This window comes from Megalops cyprinoides, chromosome 9, assembly GCF_013368585.1.
Source record: "Megalops cyprinoides isolate fMegCyp1 chromosome 9, fMegCyp1.pri, whole genome shotgun sequence".
Lineage (NCBI taxonomy): Eukaryota > Metazoa > Chordata > Actinopteri > Elopiformes > Megalopidae > Megalops > Megalops cyprinoides.
This window is the reverse complement of record NC_050591.1, coordinates 18,325,155-18,344,905: the sequence shown is the minus strand read 5'-3', so window position 1 is coordinate 18,344,905 and position 19,751 is coordinate 18,325,155. Positions and strand designations below refer to the sequence as shown.

Here is a 19,751-nt window from a genome sequence, read left to right as displayed (position 1 = left end):
TGTGTTAATCTTGTCTTGTACAATTATTCCCTTGGAACCCACTACGATGCAGACTACTGTCTCTAACACAAATGTCTTCCAAATGTTTATTATTTGGAAGTTCCACCCTGATGAAACCTTGGCCTCTTCGCTACTGAATAGCACCCTCTCTTCTATATCTTACACATAGCCTAAGTCCGTTTGGCCAAATAAACATAGCACTTCTTCGTTATCTTCATCAGGTGTAAACAGGTATTCATTGAATCTATATATGAAATATTTCTTCTCATGAAATTGTTTAATGACTATTACTGCATGTATGCAAACCAGTGATCGTAGCAAGCTTGTACTGTTTTGAATAGAATTTATCACACCTTTTAAAAATGTCACTTTTTCAGTTGTTGCTTATAACTAGTTGTGCTTGTATGACCCATTACATATTAGCTGGCCTTAGGTGAATTACTGATTTTTTTTATAATAAAGACGTAATATAAAAACGTGTTACATAATACATGTCCAAAGAAAACATCTGGCCTTTATTTTACAAGATAGTCTCTGTAGGTATGCATTAATTTATACATCCACCCGTGGAAGCAGTGGATAGGAGGGGGACAAAAAAACACAAGCTGCAGTCTCAGGAGTTTTATTGCAGGGAAAAGGGAGACATAAAACAACCACAAACAAAAGACAAGTAAATCTACTGTGCACAAGCAGACACCATGAGCCACAAACACTCCCACAATCTGTGTAGGAATACCATTTGATTAAATTAGAAAGACACCATGCACACAAACACGTTTTTAGTTAACACTCCAGCTTCCCTCTTTTCTTAAGCAAAGCTACAATCTGAGACCATCACCACTCATTATCATTATATATAGATCCGTGTAGAATTATATACAAGCATGTTCATCTTTGTCTTTGCATTTGTAATGGAGAATGCTATAAAAAGGACAAGACCAACCACAGAAAACAGGTAGTGTAAATGAACATATGCCAGTCATTTTATCTTTACCACCCTTTAGCAAAATTTGATCAATTTATACAGTTAGCAAAAGGAACAAAAGAGACTTGACATATATTCAAGGAGGTGAATAAATTTCATAACTCTTCCATAACCCAGTTTCAAACAATCAGGTGGGAGCATGCATTTTACATCTGCACTCTTAGAACACCCCTAGAACTAACAGTGCAGTGTTATGTGCCAATATCAAACAGGAATTTCTCACTTCACACAATCCTTTTCCAAGTGCCACTACAGCATTCCAGGCAATGGAATGCAGACCAACTTGTGTTTCTTCTGTTTTCAGGAGAACAGAGCAAGAGGTTTTGTTTTTATTTGCTTTCCTCCGTAAAACAGATCTGAAAGATCATTCATTTTAAAACATTTAAATACACTGTTATGGTAAAATAATACCCAAAATGCACCCCACTGAATAGAAGAAAATTATATATGCAAAATAATGTAATGAATAAAAAAGAATACACACAAAAGTCAAAAATAATGTAATACAGTTTACGACATCTTCAAAGTGTTTCATCGGAGCAGCAAAGTCAGGTGTGAAGTTGGTCCTCAGAAATGGAGGCTTGCTGCACTTGAGATAAGAAATCTTTATTGCACACCACCTACACAAAATTGACACTATTCTTAAAATAACAGATACAAGCACAGGATTTACAGGGCCCTTTTCCCTTAGATCTCCTGCTTGTGCCCAGAGTCGACAGATTCACACCTTCATCCGACCTCTATAGGCCATCATCTGTAAGGGGAGGGGGGATAGCATGGTTAGCCTGTTTCCATAGCTATTAACAATGCAGTGGTAAAAAGAACCAACTTTTTAAAAGCTTTATTTTCAGCTCGCTCTAGTTAACTGTCAAGTGGTCAGTTCTGACATTTCTGGAAGGTTAGTGCACCCCAAATGCTGCCAGCCACATGTGGACATGCAGAATATAGAAGAAAGCTGCTGCGAAAGAAGGGAAAAACAAAAGCCTCCCAATCCTTTTACTGTAGTATTCTACCTTAACATAGTAGTTATCAAAAAATCACCCAAACTGAGATGTGCATCCTACCCATAAACCACAAGCCTGATTACCAATCATGAGGACACCCTGTACAGGTGAGCAAGTTAAAACACCGGGACAGAAAAATGGATAACCTTCATCTTGGCTGCTGTTCAGTTCTGAGAGCAGTTTCCTCCCTCTGGACAAAGACAAACTTTCGTCATAAGCTGAGCAGCGACATTGTGGTTGCCCAGAAAAGACTGTGGTTGATGCACCACAGTCAAAAGCACATCTTTAGAACTGCTTTTAAAGTTGCTTTTACAGCTTGATTATGCAGTGTTTCACAGGACATTGTTTGAAGTAGATTTCAAAATACTAGCTTATTTCAGTGCTTTTGTAGTGATTAGTGACTTACGTCTGCACAAGCACTGAGGAACCACACTGTGTGTGTGTGTGTGTGTGTGCGTGTGCGTGTGCGTGCGAGCATGTGTGTGTTCCATGTGGACCCACCCCAGTTCTCCTCACCTTTTTGGCACTGGAGACAATTTTCGGTGACTTGCTGCTGTTGACTCTGGGGGACCTGCGTTGAGGCTTCTCCCCGTAGGGGGACTTGCCACCCCGGGGGGACTTCCTAGAGCCAGGGACCTTGCTGGTTGAGGCAGGGGACTTGCGAGTGCTGCCCCTCATCTTGTTGATGCCCTTCTGCAGTAAACTGCTCTTGCCATTTTTCTTGGGGGTGTTCTCAATACTGAACATCATGGACTGCCTGCGCTCGGGCTAAACACAAAATAAAAAGGCTTACACCCCTGCTAAAACCTTAAAGATTCTCCTATGGACAGGATGCATTCAATATCACAATCCAAATACAACAAACAGCATCAGATTTATTACTCGGCAATGTTAGCGAATTGATTATGTTGTTATTGGCAACTGTTATCTAGATCCATCATATTAAAGTTACTATTCCCAATTTTAGGCAAAGTACCTGTTCAATGTGTGACAAGAAAGAACTGCACATCATTGTGCAATGATTTGTAAATCTTATAGGAATGTGCATTATACAGAATTGTAATGTGTATATATTATATATAATAAATATAGAGATATATAAATGAAATTTGCTTGTCAGACCTGCCTCATTCACCCAGCCTTACATTTGTTATGTGCTAAACAAAGTTGTTGTTACAAATGCAAATATACAAATGCAGAGGGAGGTGCATTTACTTTTGCCATGATGATTGAGCAGACAAAACACGCATGATTTTCAATCGTTTTGTATTTGTCTGTGTATATATTTCAGTTTAGAGTGCCTGTGGTAAGTTAACTTGTTCCGTTGTGATGGAATGCACAACCCAGTTCTGCCAGGGAAGATAATCTTGATATTTAAAGTCTCACCGGAATATTGGGAGGTATGTTCTGACTGTTATGAGAGACAAAGCGACGATCGCTCCTGCCTTTAGGAGTCATGGGACGGGGGAAGCAGCTTGAAATCTTCTTAGCCTGCGAAAAGGTCAAGCATTTAAACAAGCCCTTTCACTCAACTAATAGGAGTCAGTGTATAAATCGAAAAGGGAATAGGAGGGAATGCAGTGCTTTCCAAATATTTAAGTTAAACATGGAAAATTAAGCAGCAGTCAGGATCCTGACATTGTTCAATACCTTAAAAAAGCACCATCACCACCACCTCTAATCAGGGTGTATTAGAGGTGGTGGTGCTGCTGGTTTGCATGGTATTGAACACAGTATCCTCCCTCACCTCAGGTGTGTCGGGCCCCGGCAGGTCACTGCTGCTGCGCTTCAGAGGGAGGGTGGCGCCCCCAGTATTCTGCACATTGCTGGCAGACTGCTTTGGACGCAGGACAGCACTTTGTGAGGCCACGCCAGAACTGATCTGACCCGGAAGCATGGACAGCCGGTGGAACTGTGAGCTTTCACGGATCTGACCCGGAAGCATGGAGATCCGGCGAATGGTCTCGTTCGGGTCACCCGTTCTAAGGTCGTCATCGGTGATGGTGAATGAGGGGTACCCAAGACTGGGCTGCAGGGGCACAAAGGCGGTGCCAAGATCAGAAGATAACAGAAATACTGTTAGAAACTAAATGGTTTCACACGCCTGACAGCCAACACATGACACTCAAAACACTTTTGTATAATCAGATATATTATGTGTATGCATTATCCTGACTAGCAAAATAACCAACTTGCTGAATATTTGCATAAAAAGTCTGAACAGAATTTGTAAGAATTAGGACTGCCATTTCTCAGTGAGTAGCAGTGGCTGGCCACACAGTGGCATTATAAGTATATATCATATAATATTATACAGACCAGCAAGCCTCTGATTCGTTGTCAAGATTCCAAACACACAGGAGAGCAATATAAATTGAAAAAAAAATCAGATACAATGAAATAGGCATAATAAAATTCCTTCATTAAGAAGTTTTCTTGAACTTCAACTTTTAAACATGACATATTACACTTTGTGAGTGCTAGTCAAGTTGAGGGGGGCACAAACGTGCATCCATACCCCTATTATCTGACTTTGGGCAGTGTGGACTGGCCATCCTCCTCTCTACTCACCCTCGATTCTATCGGGTAGCTGCTCTTCAGGTGGGGCGGACAGGCCTTGTTTCTGGTTTGCAGCTCTGCAATGCGCATCCAGTCATCCGTATTCTCTGGCTCATTCTCAGTGTCCACCCCAAAAGTGCTGGTGCCTACTCAGTACAGAGGCAAGGAGAACACGGCACATAAGGACAATTTCCCCAAACTGTTTGTGACCCCCTGGAAGGGGGTGCAGAAAGTGCCTCACACAACAGACACATCAGCAGTCCTGTATGATTATTATTACAGAACACACACAAGGCCATAACCATGGGCGATTTTCATTTCTGTTTGCTCACTTGTTTCTAATGGGAGCTTAGCCCATCGAGAGGCAAGAGAGTGGATCCACACACTACTACAGAGAATATGCCATGATCAGTATGCACCAATATACCAGGAAGAATTAAAAAAAATCAGAGGAAATCACAATGACTTTGGCTTGATATCAGGACAGCTACTGAGGGCAATCCAGCGCGGAGGAACTCACTTCGGGTTGGGGCGATGCTGTGCGCGGTACTGCGGCGGTAGCCGGGCAAGAGCAGGAGCTGGTCATTACTGTTGTTCTCTTCGGAGAAGTCCATGGAGATGGGACGACCCCTTTGGGAAGCAAGGTTGGGGAAGGACTGTGCAGAGTGCAAGCTGTAGAAAGAGCTGTCCTCTGGGTCTGCTTCTGAACTACCTGGGGTCTTCTACAGACAAAAGGGGGGAGAAATATGCACAGGGTCAGCTTAAATATGATAGTTTTTACACGTGCAGTAATATCTGCTTAAGTAATAAAATCCAAGAGCTGCACACAACATGCTTCTCCACGCATGCAACTAATGGATGCATACGGGGTTAGCGTTCTTGTACTTGTAGGCTGTGCTAGTTGACATGCAACAACTCAAAACTTCTGTTGTAGTGCGAGGAAGACCGGGGATGACTGAATGATACAGAACAAAAAATCTGAAGCCACAACACCTTTAAGGTACTTATGAATTTGACCTTGGTGCTGTTGTTCATACATGGTGGCATCAAAATGTTCAGGTGATTTTTGCTGTGAAAGAATAAGGCACCTCCCAAACGAACAGAGCCATCATCACTTACATCACCACAGTGCAGCAAGCTAGACTTGCATTCAGCATTGTGTTTTACTAGATACAAGCTTTACTACGCAAGAGAGACCGCTATGTTTTCAACAAGTAACCCTACTGTGTGATGTTAGGGGGGGTGTTCTCCTGACCTTGGTCATGGTGATGTTGATGACTTGGGTTGTGCGGCGGCGGGCAGAGTGGCCCTTCTTGGCAGAGTCGAGAGTGAGCTCTCCCATTGAGGTGATGCTGCTCTCCAGCTTGCAAGGTGCACCCTCGCGGCTGCTCATGGGAGTGAAGTAGAGCGTTTCAAGAGACTCTCCACCCCTCGCCCGCCGCTTGGCCTGCAAACGCTCTGAGCTGCGCACCACCGGGGTGCTCGAGTCCTCTCTGCCTGATGGTCTCCTGACAGGATAAGGGAAGAGAGATTTTAACATAGTGCAGCATCACTGTATCCATTTTCCTTTCAGGCAATCCTTTACTCAAACAAGGACATGTGCAAATGGAGCCAGGTCAGCACGTGGCAAAATGAAGGTGCGGTACATATTATGGCCAGCAGATGATAAATTCTTTCCCTAGTAGTACATCAAATCAGTATATTAATCCGATTTTTCACTTTTTAAAAATGAGTCACACAGGAAGAGAAGAGAGAGTGTGTGCTGTAACTGTACATTCTGAAAGACGGTCGCCATTTGTTTAAAGCACGTTTTACAGTTGTACTTGCTGACATTTTGCTAAACTATTATTTAAAGTTCTGCTTGCCATTTGCCATTGGAGAGTTCTAGCTGAGATGTTTGTGTACACATTCTACATTCACTTCTCTATCAGTTTTGCAGTTTGCAATATTCCTAACCAGCGCTGACAATGTTATTAATTTGCTACAGAGAGAACAACAATTTCTACAATTTTAGAAAGGTTAGAAAGATGCGTCTTACTCTCCTGAGCTCACTCGCTAGCAAGCTAAATTTGCCAGCCAAATACTTAAGGTAGCAACACCATTTCTCCCTTTATGTAAAACCGATGATCACACTAGTTACCTAGTTGATCATGTGTTTTGGTGTTGCTTTAATGTCTTCTGACAAGTTATCTACTTGTGAATGCTGGAACATACATTTAGGTAGGACAGCTTCATATATTTTCCACAAACGTTCACATATTAAAAATGTAAATCTTCTTTAACAGCTTGTAAAGGGAGGTGCTTTGGGGATTACCTGGTGGCATTAAGAGAGTCGTCTAGGCTGAGGTCAAGGCTGTCTCCGCTGATGTCCTGCTGTTTTTCAGCAACTGTCTGATTCTTGCACTCCCTGGTGGTAGTCTTCAAGGTATCACATCTTCCCTCCTTTGTCTGTTCCCGTAACTGCCGGTCAGCATAGTCCACCTGCCCCATTCATGCGCCATAAAGACTCATTCATATTCTATACAATGCTTCTTTTCTACAGCTGCACTTTAAACCACATATGAGAAATCTTTAGTTGAGAAAACAGACATGCAAATTAGTGAGATACGACTTTTAAGCAATTTGCTAGCACTGACCTGAGCCTGCAGGCTATTGACCTTCAAGGTCAGGTTCTTTTCCAAGTTCTTGGCCTGCTCCAGTTCCATCAGGAGACGCTTCTTCTCCGCCTTCAGGGTCTTCACCTCCTGCTCACTATTCTCGAGAGCTGTCCCCAATGCCTGGGCCTTCTCACTCATCTCTAATAGCTGCTGCTTCTTCCCATTGTAGTGATTTTTTGCCTTCTCCACCTAGGAAGGTGAGACATGAGTCCTTAGCCCTCTTTTCCGATTTTAAAGAGAGCAAAAATATGAAAATTCCACTTGATTGGTGACAGACTTACTCAAAGCAAAATTCTACTCTTCAGCTTCAAAAAAGATTGATTCAAACAGATCCAGATCCCTTGTGTATATATACCATTTTACAACAAAAAAAGAGATGCTTTACCTAGTTAATTTTCTCCACTGGAAACTCACTTAAGATGATTTTTCTAATGTTATTGTTTTTAACCTTTCATTTAAAAATTTTTATCCACTTAACTGATGTTGTAAGAATTTTAATCTTTATTTAATGCTTATTGTGAAACACTCTGGGATGCTTTTTTGTATGAAACGTGCTCTACAAATAAAGTTCATTATTATCATGCCCATATCTAGTTTGGAAAACAATGCCCTGCTAAGTTCGTGTTTAGAACAGTAAGCTCTCAACAGGTAATAAGGAATAATAAGGACTGCCGTTTCATTCATGTTTTTCCATCTAAAACAGTTACAGAGTAAGTAGCATTCATGTTAATTAAATGAGTGGCTATAAACAAAACCCAGATGAGGCAAATCAGAGTATGCTTTCTTACAGTGGCCAGTAATGTAAGAGAACTTGCAAGCAACACATCTACATATGTAAAAATTGGGAAACTGCTCATTCATTTACCTGCAAGTTTTATCTTCAAAAACAAATGCCATTTCTCCAGTTTCTCATTTGCTCTGGTACTTGAATTTTAGCAATACCCCTCCACATTGGTTCAATACTGACCTGTGCTTTGTAGTGATCCAATGCTTCAGATTTAGCTGTCAGTTGCTCCTGAAGATCGCAGTTGACCTGCAACATTTCTGCCTTTGCTTCCTTGAAAGGGCGGAGTTTGGAGAGCTCCTCTCTGGCACGCTGGAGCTGGTTCTCCAAGGCCTCTGTCTGAGTCTGAAGTTGGGCAACTTTCTGCTCCATCTGCTTCCGCTGAGATTCTTCCATTTCAGCCACTTGAAGTCTCAGGTTATTCTTTTCTTCCACCTCATTTTGTAGGGAATGAAGCTCAGATTCTCTCTTGGAAGCAAGGCTAGAGGCCTCAAGAACTTGGGCCTGAAGTTGGGCAACCTTCTGCTCCAATTCCTTCCGCTGAGATTCTTCCATTTCAGCCGCTTGGATTCTCAGGTTGTCCTTTTCTTTCACTTCATTTTGTAGGAAAAGAAGCTCAGATTCTCTCTTGGAAGAAAGGCTAGAGGCCTCAAGAACTTGGGCCTGAAGTTGGGCAACTTTCTGCTCCAATGCCTTCTGCTGAGAACCTTCCATTTCAGCCGCTTGGATTCTCAGGTTGTCCTTTTCTTCCACCTCATTTTGTAGGGAACGAAGCTCAGATTCTCTCTTGGAAGCAAAGCTAGAGGCCTCAAGAACTTGGGCCTGAAGTTGGGCAACCTTCTGCTCCAATGCCCTCCGCTGAGCTTCTTCCATTTCAGCCGCTTGGAGTCTCAGGTTGTCTTTTTCTCTCACTTCATTTTGTAGGGAATGAAGCTCAGATTCTCTCCTGGAAGCAAGGGTAGTGGCCTTAAGAACTTGGGCCTGAAGTTGGGCAACTTTCTGCTCCAATTCCTTCCGCTGAGATTCTTCCATTTCAGCCACCTGGAGTCTCAGGTTGTCTTTTTCTTTCACTTCATTTTGTAGGAAATGAAGCTCAGATTCTCTCTTGGAAGCAAGGCTAGAGGCCTCAAGAACTTGGGCCTGAAGTTGGGCAACCTTCTGCTCCAATGCCTTCTGCTGAGAACCTTCCATTTCAGCCGCTTGGAGTCTCAGGTTGTCCTTTTCTTCCACCTCATTTTGTAGGGAATGAAGCTCAGATTCTCTCTTGGAAGCAAGGGTAGAGGCCTCAAGAACTTGGGCCTGAAGTTGGGCAACCTTCTGCTCCAATTCCTTCCGCTGAGATTCTTCCATTTCAGCCGCTTGGATTCTCAGGTTGTCCTTTTCTTTCACCTCATTTTGTAGGAAAAGAAGCTCAGATTCTCTCTTGGAAGCAAGGCTAGAGGCCTCAAGAACTTGGGCCTGAAGTTGGGCAACCTTCTGCTCCAATGCCCTCAGCTGAGCTTCTTCCATTTCAGCCGCTTGGAGTCTCAGGTTGTCTTTTTCTCTCACTTCATTTTGTAGGGAATGAAGCTCAGATTCTCTCTTGGAAGCAAGGGTAGTGGCCTCAAGAACTTGGGCCTGAAGTTGGGCAACTTTCTGCTCCAATTCCTTCCGCTGAGATTCTTCCATTTCAGCCACCTGGAGTCTCAGGTTGTCTTTTTCTTTCACTTCATTTTGTAAAGAATGAAGCTCAGATTCTCTCTTTGAAGAAAGGCTAGAGGCCTCAAGAACTTGGGCCTGAAGTTGGGCAACTTTCTGCTCCAATTCCTTCTGCTGAGCTTCTTCCATTTCAGCCGCTTGGAGTCTCAGGTTGTCTTTTTCTTTCACTTCATTTTGTAGGGAATGAAGCTCAGATTCTCTCTTGGAAGCAAGGGTAGTGGCCTCAAGAACTTGGGCCTGAAGTTGGGAAACCTTCTGCTCCAATGCCTTCTGCTGAGATTCTTCCAATTCAGCCGCTTGGAGTCTCAGGTTGTCTTTTTCTTCAACGTCATTTTGTAGTGAATGAAGCTCAGATTCTCTCTTGGAAGCAAGGGTAGTGGCCTCAAGAACTTGGGCCTGAAGTTGGGCAACCTTCTGCTCCAATTCCTTCCGCTGAGATTCTTCCATTTCAGCCGCTTGGAGTCTCAGGTTGTCTTTTTCTTTCACTTCATTTTGTAAAGAATGAAGCTCAGATTCTCTCTTTGAAGAAAGGCTAGAGGCCTCAAGAACCTGAGTCTGAAGTTGGGCAACTTTCTGCTCCAGTTCCTTCAATTGAGACTCTAGTACATTTGTCTCTTGGCTCTTAAGGAGATCTTTCTCCAAGTGTTTTTCTAATTCTTTCTTCAAGGATGACACTTCCATGTGCAGCATCTCAGCTTCCTGTTGCCTTTCTGTGGCAAGAGTAGAAGCAGAGAGGATGTCTCTGTGAAGCTTCTCAATGGTTTCCTCCTGTCTTTTGCACTCTGTATTAGCTAGTTTGGTTTTCTCAATATCACGCTCCTGTAAGAGCTTGATCTCAGATGTCACAGTGCTGAATTCCTTCATTAAGTTTTCAAGACTGACTTCCCTTTCTGTGGCCAGAGATGAAATGGCATGAACTTCAGCCTCCAGCTGTTCAATCCTTTCTGCAGCGGCAACCACCTTACTCTCGCTCTCTCTCTTCTCTTCCTGGATCATCAAGACCTCCTGCTGTAGTTCCTCAAAGTCTCCCCTTTGCTTTTTGAGCTCTTCTTGGTAAACCCTTGCTTCCTCTCTTAGGACTTCTTCCTGCATCTTCAGATCTCTGAGGGAAGATTCAGAAGCCTTCAGACTCTGCGCCAAGGAAGCAACCTGTGCTTGTTCAAGGGACAGCTCTTCCTGCAGACTCAACATGTTTTGGGACTGTGTTTCTAAGGCTGTGACCTTTTCCGCCAGCTGTGCTTGAGCCTCAGCAAGCTGAAGTTCAAGTACAGAGATAGACTGCTTAAACTCTTCTGCCTTCCTGTCCTGAATGTCATGCAGAGCAGAGGCTCTTTCTTCCATAGCTTGGATGTTATGCAGAAGAGACTTGATCTCATCCTCTTTTGCAGCTAATGCGGTCCTCAAGAGCTGTGCTTCTGCATCTTTTGACTCAGCCTCTTGTTTAAACATTGAAGACTTCCTCTCTTCCTCTGCCAGGTTTTTATGCAGTACGTCCAATTCAGCAGTTTCATTTTCAAGACGGAGCACATACTCCTGTTGGGTTTTCATTTCTCTCTCTTTGAGGGACATCTCATTCTGCAAGAGTTCCAGTTCAGTTTCCTTCTGCCTCACTGATCCTTGCATATCTTCCAACTCAGCATGCAATATACTGAGTTCTTTCTGATGTTTTTCAATACTGGAATGAAGACGAGCCTCCATAGCTTCTTTTGCCATTTTCACAGCCTCCAGTTCTGCTAGAACCTCCTCCAACTCCTTCAGCAGCTTTTGTATTTCTTCCCTTTTCTCAGCAATTTCCTTGGCTTTGGCATCTTCTGTTAGGGCCAGTTTTTTGGCAAGAGCTTCAATCTCTGAACTCAGCCTCTCAACCTCAACCTCCCTTTCCTTTACTTTAAGAAGAATATGATCACGTTCAGTAGCAAGTGTGATTGTCACCTCACTGTGTTCCTTTGTTAGCTTTTCCACAGAGGATTCAGCGTGGAGTTTCTCCTGTCGTGATTTATTAAGCTCTTCCCCCATAACGTTGATCTCTGTCAGCAACTGCTGGATCCTGTTTCCCAGTTTCAAGATCTCCTCTGCCATTTGGGAATCCTTTTGGAGCTTGGCTGCAAGAGTTTCTTTATGTTTTCTGCTCTCCACTTCCAGATCATTCTGAAGGTCCCTGATGGCAGATTCCAAAGTTGTCAACTTCAGCTCCAGCCCTTCTCTCTCATTCTTTAGCTTGGATGAGAGAGACAGCTCTACCTCCCACTGCTGTTCCAGTTGCTGAACCTTTTGGATCAAGTTGCTGATTTCATCATCTTTCTCCTGGCGGAACTGATGGTATTCCACCAAAATGGCATCCCTTTCCCTGGTGGCATTTTCCGATGCCTCTATCAGCGTTGCTTGCTGGCGGAAGCTCTCCTCCCTGTCTCGTTCCCATTCCATAGCATTGGAGAGGGCTTCCTCTTCCTTTGCTTTTATGACACTTCCGAGATGGTTCACTTGCTGGTTCAGTCCCTGGATTGTGTCCCAAGCTGTCTGCTCTTGCTTCTCCATCTCCTTTGTCAGCTCTCCTCTCTTTCTTTGCTCCTCAGCCACCTTCTGGCCAAGTGATGTCACTGCCATCTCCCTCTGCTGAACCGTTTCAGACAGACAAGCAATCTCAGAATTCAGGGCCTCAATCTGGGCAGTCATGGCTGCCCACTGTTCTCTGGAGGTCTGCTCTAGGGCCTCCTTCTCACTCTGAAGAGTATGCAGGGCTTGTTGTAGTTCAGATATGAGCCCTTGAAAACGAATGATCTCATTCTCATTTTTGGTTTTCTCAGTCTCACGCATCATTTGGATTTCTGCTTTTTCCTGCTCCAGCTGGATGATGCTCTCCTGAAGTTGTGAGACTTTGCACTTCAATTCAGAAATCTCATGGTGTAGCCTTTCCCACTGTGAAGATGAAAAGAAATGGCTGAGGTATTAGAGTAGAGTATAAGAGTAACTTGCAATGCGACAAATTTAACATCCTCCAGATTTCTCATTGGATCAGTTCTGCCCAACTTAGGTGTCCAAAGTTATCCCACTCTAGAGTTAGGTCTAGATTAGAACCACAATAATCCAAAGCAAGTGTATACAGATTCTTTTGCCAACTGCTTAATTAGGCTTGAGTGAACATTAAGGGCCTTTGAAAACAGAAGACTTTTTGTTTGTGCAAACAAATATGAATAAAAGGTGTTTATTCAACATTTACTGCTATTATCTGGCCCTTTAACAGAGGGAAAATCAATAATTCTTAAACTGTGGTTTAGTTAACTCTCTGGGCACAGAATACGAAATTGAACAGCTAGTTAATGTTAACGGGCTGATTTATAGAAAACCAGATCAGATACTTGCATCAATAATAAAACCACACAACACAGAAAAAAAACCTGACAAGTGATATGAAACCCTTATAAGTACACAATTAATAGCTCAATCAACTAATTAAGAGCTCAGCCAGAATGAAAACCAGAATACAGAGTGTGCACCAAAGACTAGAGTTGGGAAACACTGCTCCGCATGTCAGAAGAGGAAAACAAAAGTGTACTCATATTACATGCTGTCAAAGTGCTGAACAATCTACCTCCATTATGGGTCCCATGACTTCTCCTTCCTCCTTAGTTTGGGTTTGTGCTTTTCTTAGCTCATCTTCCAGAATGGAGATTTTCCCCTGCAGAATCTGAATTTGTTCACTCAAGCACTCCTGTAGGTGAGTCATAAGTGAAACATAAGTGAATTAATTGTTAAATCAGCAAAAAGAGTTGCTCCCCTAGCAATGTGATGTGCAAGAGGGTTTTTCACTAACAAATGCTAATTAATACAGGTTCACAAATACTGCCCTTTATATAGCATGTATCTACATTTACAAAAATTAAAACATGGCTGGCTTTAGGTACACATTTTAAGGAAGCAGTGATTAATCTCTTAGGCCCTGTTTACACTTGGTTTTAAAATGCTTCTTGGGCGATCGAATCACAAGTGGACAGCACTAAATACAAGTGTAAGCAACCACCAAGACGCATTGTGATCCGATGACTCAAAACACTTGTCGAGGTGGTCTGGGATGCATTTGACCACATATTTTTTGTATTGTAAACACTAATGCATCCGGATGCATCCCCGACAAGGACGTAAGAGGAAAATACGTCATCAATGCAGGACGTGGTGGTTGTTTTGGTGACAGTGCACCAATGTTGGAAAAAAAAAAAAAACATTCTTCCTTTTTCATCTTGTCCTGCGCTCTTTTGCAATTCACAAATGACTTTGTCCTGCTAATCTCAACAGTTGGAATAGCCCATACATGTGTGCTTGAAACATTTTTGTTTTCTTAGTTAGCCCGTGCTAAACAACTCTGGCGTTCGTCTGGCGACAGAGACTGACGTAAACTGTAGACGGGGCCCTTTCACCTGCAATGGGGCATAATAAATGGAGAAAGTCCATTTAGACTATAAATTCAGTTAATCTTGTATCTTCTATTTATGAAGCACCTAAAATATTTTGAGGAAAAAAATCCTAGTGCCTGGGTTGCATTCGAAATGGCAGGAAAAAGATGCCTCCTGCACTTGCAAAACACTTTCTTCTGAGAGAAACATCACCAGCCCACATATGTGGGTAGATTTTCCCTTTGGCAGGTAAAAGTTGCTGGGTCACTAGCCACTCTGGGTAAACTATAAATTTAAAAATGCAAAGAAATAAAGTACACTGTGTGAACAGACAGCAAAACAAATGATCTTGTTGGCTAGCCATTTTAGCAAATAAATATACAATGTTGCCACCATACAGATGTGTGCCCTGCAGGATCCAGTCAAAATGTAGCTTAATTCTTAATAAACTACTTTGGCTGGTGAAAAATCCACGTGGCTGTCACCCTGCTTGGTGAACCAAAAAGAAAGCCAGAATGAAGGCCAGCGGACACCACTGGTACCCATGACCAACACTTACCATTTTGGAACAGGGAGTCATTTGAAAATGTATAATAATCAAGCATCATAGCCCCATACCAGGTGACACACATTTTTGTGAGAAAACCACTTCGCATAGTGGTTCACCACCAAACTCACCTTTTCAGAGACAGCCCGGCTAAGTTCAGCCTCAAGGAACGTCTTCTTGCTCTCCCAGTCTGTCTGAGATGTCTTCTGTTCCTCAGTCAGACTGTCCACCATTGAATGCGCACTTGCCAAGCGAGCAAAAATGTCTCTAATCTAGGAGTGTGACAGTAGATTTCCATAAGCATATTTAATTTTACAAAATTGCGACATTTCAATTGACTCTTAAAATTGTTTAAGATTTCTGATACGTATACAATAGAACAGTCCACAAAAAGGGAACGGTGGGGGGGAATGTATACAGAAAAACTCAGATAGGCACTTCACTTTGCTCTTGCCTATTTACCTGGGCAGAGAGATTCCCATTTTCCTCAGTCAGCTGGTCAATCTTCCTTTCCATTTGACCCTTGTTGGTTTTTAAGTCCTGGCACTGCTTTAGGACCTCGTGCAAACGTTTCAGTAATCTAAAGAGGGAAAACAAAAGCAAGTTTGAACTTTTGGAAACAGTACTCGTCTCCACTTCTGTTTACTGCAAATGGCCTCGCTCCCCTTCCTTCTCACCCTTCGTTTTTATTCTGGAGTTCCTCCAGCTCCCTGGGGTCCTGCTCTTGCTCTGCATGGTCCCTCATCAGCCTCTGAACTCTGTGCTGCAGCTGGGAAATCTGAGTTTCTGCAGAGTGCCAGTTAAATCAGAGAAGGGTTCCCACTTAAAAGAAATGTATATATATTCCGCAACTTCATTGGGGTACATTTAAATGTGTGACTTAAGGATTATTCTTGCTGTAACAATGAAATTTCTACTAAATTTGCCAAATTTAAACCACAGATGAACTTTTCTTATTCAAGAAACTGTCCATGACTTTTCCAGAAGAGAGATTTTTGACTAATTTATATGACTATTTAGGATCAAATATTTTACAATGTGTTCACTGTGTAAGCCCTGTAAAAGTTGCATTTAACCCTGTCACAGTCTTCTACCCCAGTATTTAAAAAAGCAGTCACAGTTGTATATACAACCTGTACTTAATTCAAAGGGTATGCTGAAGATAACATCACGACAGAACAAACATACCTCAAACCCCATACAAGTTTGACTGGAAACTTCAATAATGTTTGACAAATCGCACATCCCTCGGTGTAGTACCTCTCTCTGTGATTAGCTGGCTGTTGTTAGCCAGCTCTCGCTCAAGCTCATCCCTCACGTCCTGCTCCTGGGCCAGCTGTCTGCGCAGCTTCCTCAGCTGGAACTGGGGCGTATTAAGGACGTCCTGGATGGGGGACCTACAGACCCAAGACCCACCTTTTATGAGCACCAGCGTGCCATCATTTCGTGTCATCGGATTTGGGTTACAAAGGGAACTAGAATTTTTTTAAACTGTTCATGGGAAACTTCAGGAATTTCTAAAAGTGCATAATTTAGAATGCTTATTCTTACAGGATGAAACAAAAATGTCTTATAGCCATTTTGGTGTTGCCCAACTTCTCACAATGGTCAATTTTTTAAATTCAGAAATTTTCCAACCCTATGGGGATATACAGCTCTGACCCCATATGCCCCTAGATACAGTAAGTTTTTTTTTTAACCACAGTCCGTGAACAGCAAGGATATGTAATCCATGTAGTTAGACAAATAAAACTGTTTATAAACTCAGAGGCACAAATCAGAATTATCCAGCGATTCTGACAAAGGAGTAGTGAAAAGTTACTTACCCAACTGAGTTGGATGCCACAGTTGTAAGCTCTAAGAATTGAACCTCTGGTATGCGTCTCCTGAAGAAGACGGGGGAGTCATCGCTGAAACTGGATACGCTGGATATGCTTGACAAATTAAAGTCAACTGGAAGGACAAGCAAAGAGCAAAAGGCATTAACCAAACAAGTTCCTTAATAATAATAACTATTGAATTTGTTTTGATGTTGTCTGTGAGCAACACAATGAATTCAATGACCATCACAGACTGTTAACCACTTTCTGACAAGGTGTGTGCGCGCATGTGTGTGTGTGTGATCTATTATTGTAGCTGATTTGTATCATGTGCTCTGTTTTGTTTGTCTAGCTTGCTTAATGTTGTCTGTCACTGAGTGGAAGTTTTACTTGTGACCTGCCAGGGGACTGCAGATGAAAATTAGCCTTAAGCTAACTCTGGTACAATGCATGAAATGGTAACATTTATGTTTAATATTGTATATGGTCCCTTATAAATAAAATAAATAATAAAAATAAAAAATAGTATGATCAGCACAGTTGTGTCCAGTTTACCCAAGTATGAGAGAAAGCAGTTTCAAAAGACTGACTCACATGGTTTTTTGAGGAACTTCTCCAAGTTGTCACTCAGGTAAAGGCTGTCCTCATTATTGAGGACAAAGCGGAGAATTGCAGCCATCTGGATCTGATTGGACAGGCAGACAGGAAGCTGAATACTGGAATGTCTTACTGCGCCTTTTCTACCCTTTACACATCCTGTCAAAACAGCAAGATACCTCGTACCTGCTGTCCTTGTGCTGACACATGCTGTTATTTACACTCTGACCCATTTTACACTATGACTTATGCACAGCCCTGATGTGAATTGATGCAAACAGATTCTGATATACATGGCAAGAGTCAAGACTGGGCTGGGCCTCAGTGCAATCCACTTTAAGATGGCCTGGGCAAAGCACTTCCAGATTAAGATTCACATGAAAAATGAATCTTGTTAAACTACAGTTCTACGGTATGCCACTGAATGTTTGTGGAAAATTACCTCTGTCTTGTGGTCCAGTTTGTCATCTCCTAAAAGGCCATTCATGATGGCATGGTACATCAAGAGCATGACCACCTGAATGTAAATACAGCACATTATTAAATATATTATTATTATTATTAATAATAATAATAATAATTGACACTGCATTTTTCCAATCACCATAGGAGAGCATCAGTACCTTTGACAATTCCACATCTAAGTTTATCCCATTCAGGATGTTGTCCCATGAGACAATGGCACCTCGATCTGCTTTGTACCTGCAATCCTCTTATGAAATCAATAATACACATGTGTTAGGAAAAAAGAGTCATATGAGTCAGACCAGATTTAAGAACATTCTCATTCTCCTCCCTTATTATTTACCAAAGATAAAGTGGTCATAAATTAACTTCACATAATTCAAGAACAGCAAACATAGCAGTATACAGCTAAGAATGGATAGTTTCTTACTTTGTAGAAAGTCGGAGACTATTTCAAGTCTTTCCTGGATTGACTGATCCAGTGAACCTCGGGCTTCCTCTTCTTGCTCTTTCCTGATAAAACCGGAGACACCTTATTAAACAAATGCTTGATGTATGCGTAAGTTTTAAAATGCTTACTTTTTATTCTTCTTTGCAAGCCACGCTGCTGAATACATTACTTTGCCACTAAATACTAATATGACGGGTAGTGTAACACAAGTTAGCAATAAAAAGCTTTATTTCAAGACCACCATACGTGTCTGAATGACTAATATTGACCTAAGACATGACGCAAAAGTATGTTCAGCGGAATCAACTCCCATTTACATAGTTAGCTACTATATGTAGCAATAGCTAAACTATAACTCCCTGACAGCTACTCACGGCAACTAGCTACCTCACTAACTTCTAAGACAAAATGAAGCTGAAATGGAAGTATACAGAACTTTACTCACAGTTTGTATATTAATTTCACTAACAAGATGCCATCGGATAAAAAAACAATGTTGTCAACCGGGTCCGCCAAACGGAAGCTGTTTATCTGTTAGGATTAAAGGTGAAATATTAATCATTCACAAATAACGAAGCTGGAACAAGAAATGTAACGTTTACTAACTGTAAAGTACCTAATTTAATCGTTAAATAACTTCGCCAACTCCACACTCACCCACGCTAGTAACGAGTCCTCTTTTTCTCGGTGAAGGGCCATCTCCAGCGTGCTGTTTAGCAGATACTGCACGAAACTAGAAGAGTCAATGTCGATCCACTGTAGAAATAGCTTACAGCCAAGTGCAACGTACTTCTCACTTAAAATGTCTAGCTAACGTTAGCTAGCCAGACAGCAACAGTCAGAAAGTGGGTCGACAGCTCGCTAGATCTAACAAGCTAACTAGCTAGATTTTCAGCGTTAGCAGTTATCAGTCAGGCAGACTGTTAGCTAGCGAATGTACAGTAGCTCTCCAATTGCAGATCTTTCAGTTTCCACCATTTGCCAACTGGTCTAGCTAACTTAACGTTAGTCACGAAACAATTAACGTTAGTCAGTTACGTTAGTTCATTTTCACTACATGCCACCCAGCTACCGAACAACTAAAGTCAACAGAAGTCAACTCACTTAGCTAATGGATTATTTAAGAAATCAATGCTTGTCGTCGGTAGCTAACGTAGACATCGTCTAATGTTAGCAAATCAACCACCTTGCATGTTTATTTTCTCTCGGTTCTAAACTGGCCAGCTAGCTAACTAGCAAGCTACCCTTGCTAACTAATCACGAGCGACCGTCAACTTAGCTAGTTGGCTACTCAATCGTACTCCTGGTGACTAACACTGGCAACCAGGAAATCTAACGTTAGGTATGTTAGCAAGTCAATGACAATGTTGCATTTACTAGCAGACCGACACAATGTCGTGCCCTTTCCAAGACAGCAAGTCCTCTTGTCTGACTATATGACTAAAAGGAAAATCTAACCTTTAAAATCCAACACAGACCATTTGTTATCGACTTCTTAGCAATTCTGGTGACTTAAGACCGAAATTCTTCCTTACTGAGTGAACTACTGCGTGGCTGAATTACCTGGAACTTCTGCTCGCAGCACCTAAACACGTCCCCCCTCTGCCTGGTAGGATTCTTTTTTAAATTTCGGCGCTTTGGTTTGTTTGAAACCTCTCATTGGCAATGCATAACACTGCCTCGCATTGATTGGTCTAACCATGGAGAATCAAAACTATCACTGAGTAGATGGACCAATAACGATTCAGTGTAGTTCTCGTTTAAAAAAGATGACATACCTTTAGTTGTAACTTAGT

At 42.1% G+C, this 19,751-nt stretch overlaps 1 protein-coding gene across 1 annotated transcript; it reads right to left on the bottom strand.

The window, feature by feature from the left end:
• Nucleotides 1-1,706: 1,706 nt before the first annotated feature.
• numa1 (nuclear mitotic apparatus protein 1) lies at nucleotides 1,707-17,526 on the bottom strand. Its single transcript, XM_036537599.1, has 19 exons — nucleotides 17,482-17,526; nucleotides 17,037-17,127; nucleotides 16,449-16,575; nucleotides 15,883-16,019; nucleotides 15,300-15,408; nucleotides 15,085-15,202; nucleotides 14,754-14,894; nucleotides 13,277-13,396; nucleotides 9,124-12,603; nucleotides 8,173-9,006; nucleotides 7,185-7,394; nucleotides 6,863-7,029; nucleotides 5,804-6,056; nucleotides 5,069-5,270; nucleotides 4,561-4,694; nucleotides 3,737-4,018; nucleotides 3,376-3,480; nucleotides 2,506-2,757; nucleotides 1,707-1,739 (listed from the first exon to the last, which is right to left on the bottom strand). Exons 1-19 carry the CDS (start codon nucleotides 17,524-17,526, stop codon nucleotides 1,707-1,709), a joined length of 6,840 nt encoding a protein of 2,279 aa, XP_036393492.1.
• Nucleotides 17,527-19,751: the final 2,225 nt, after the last annotated feature.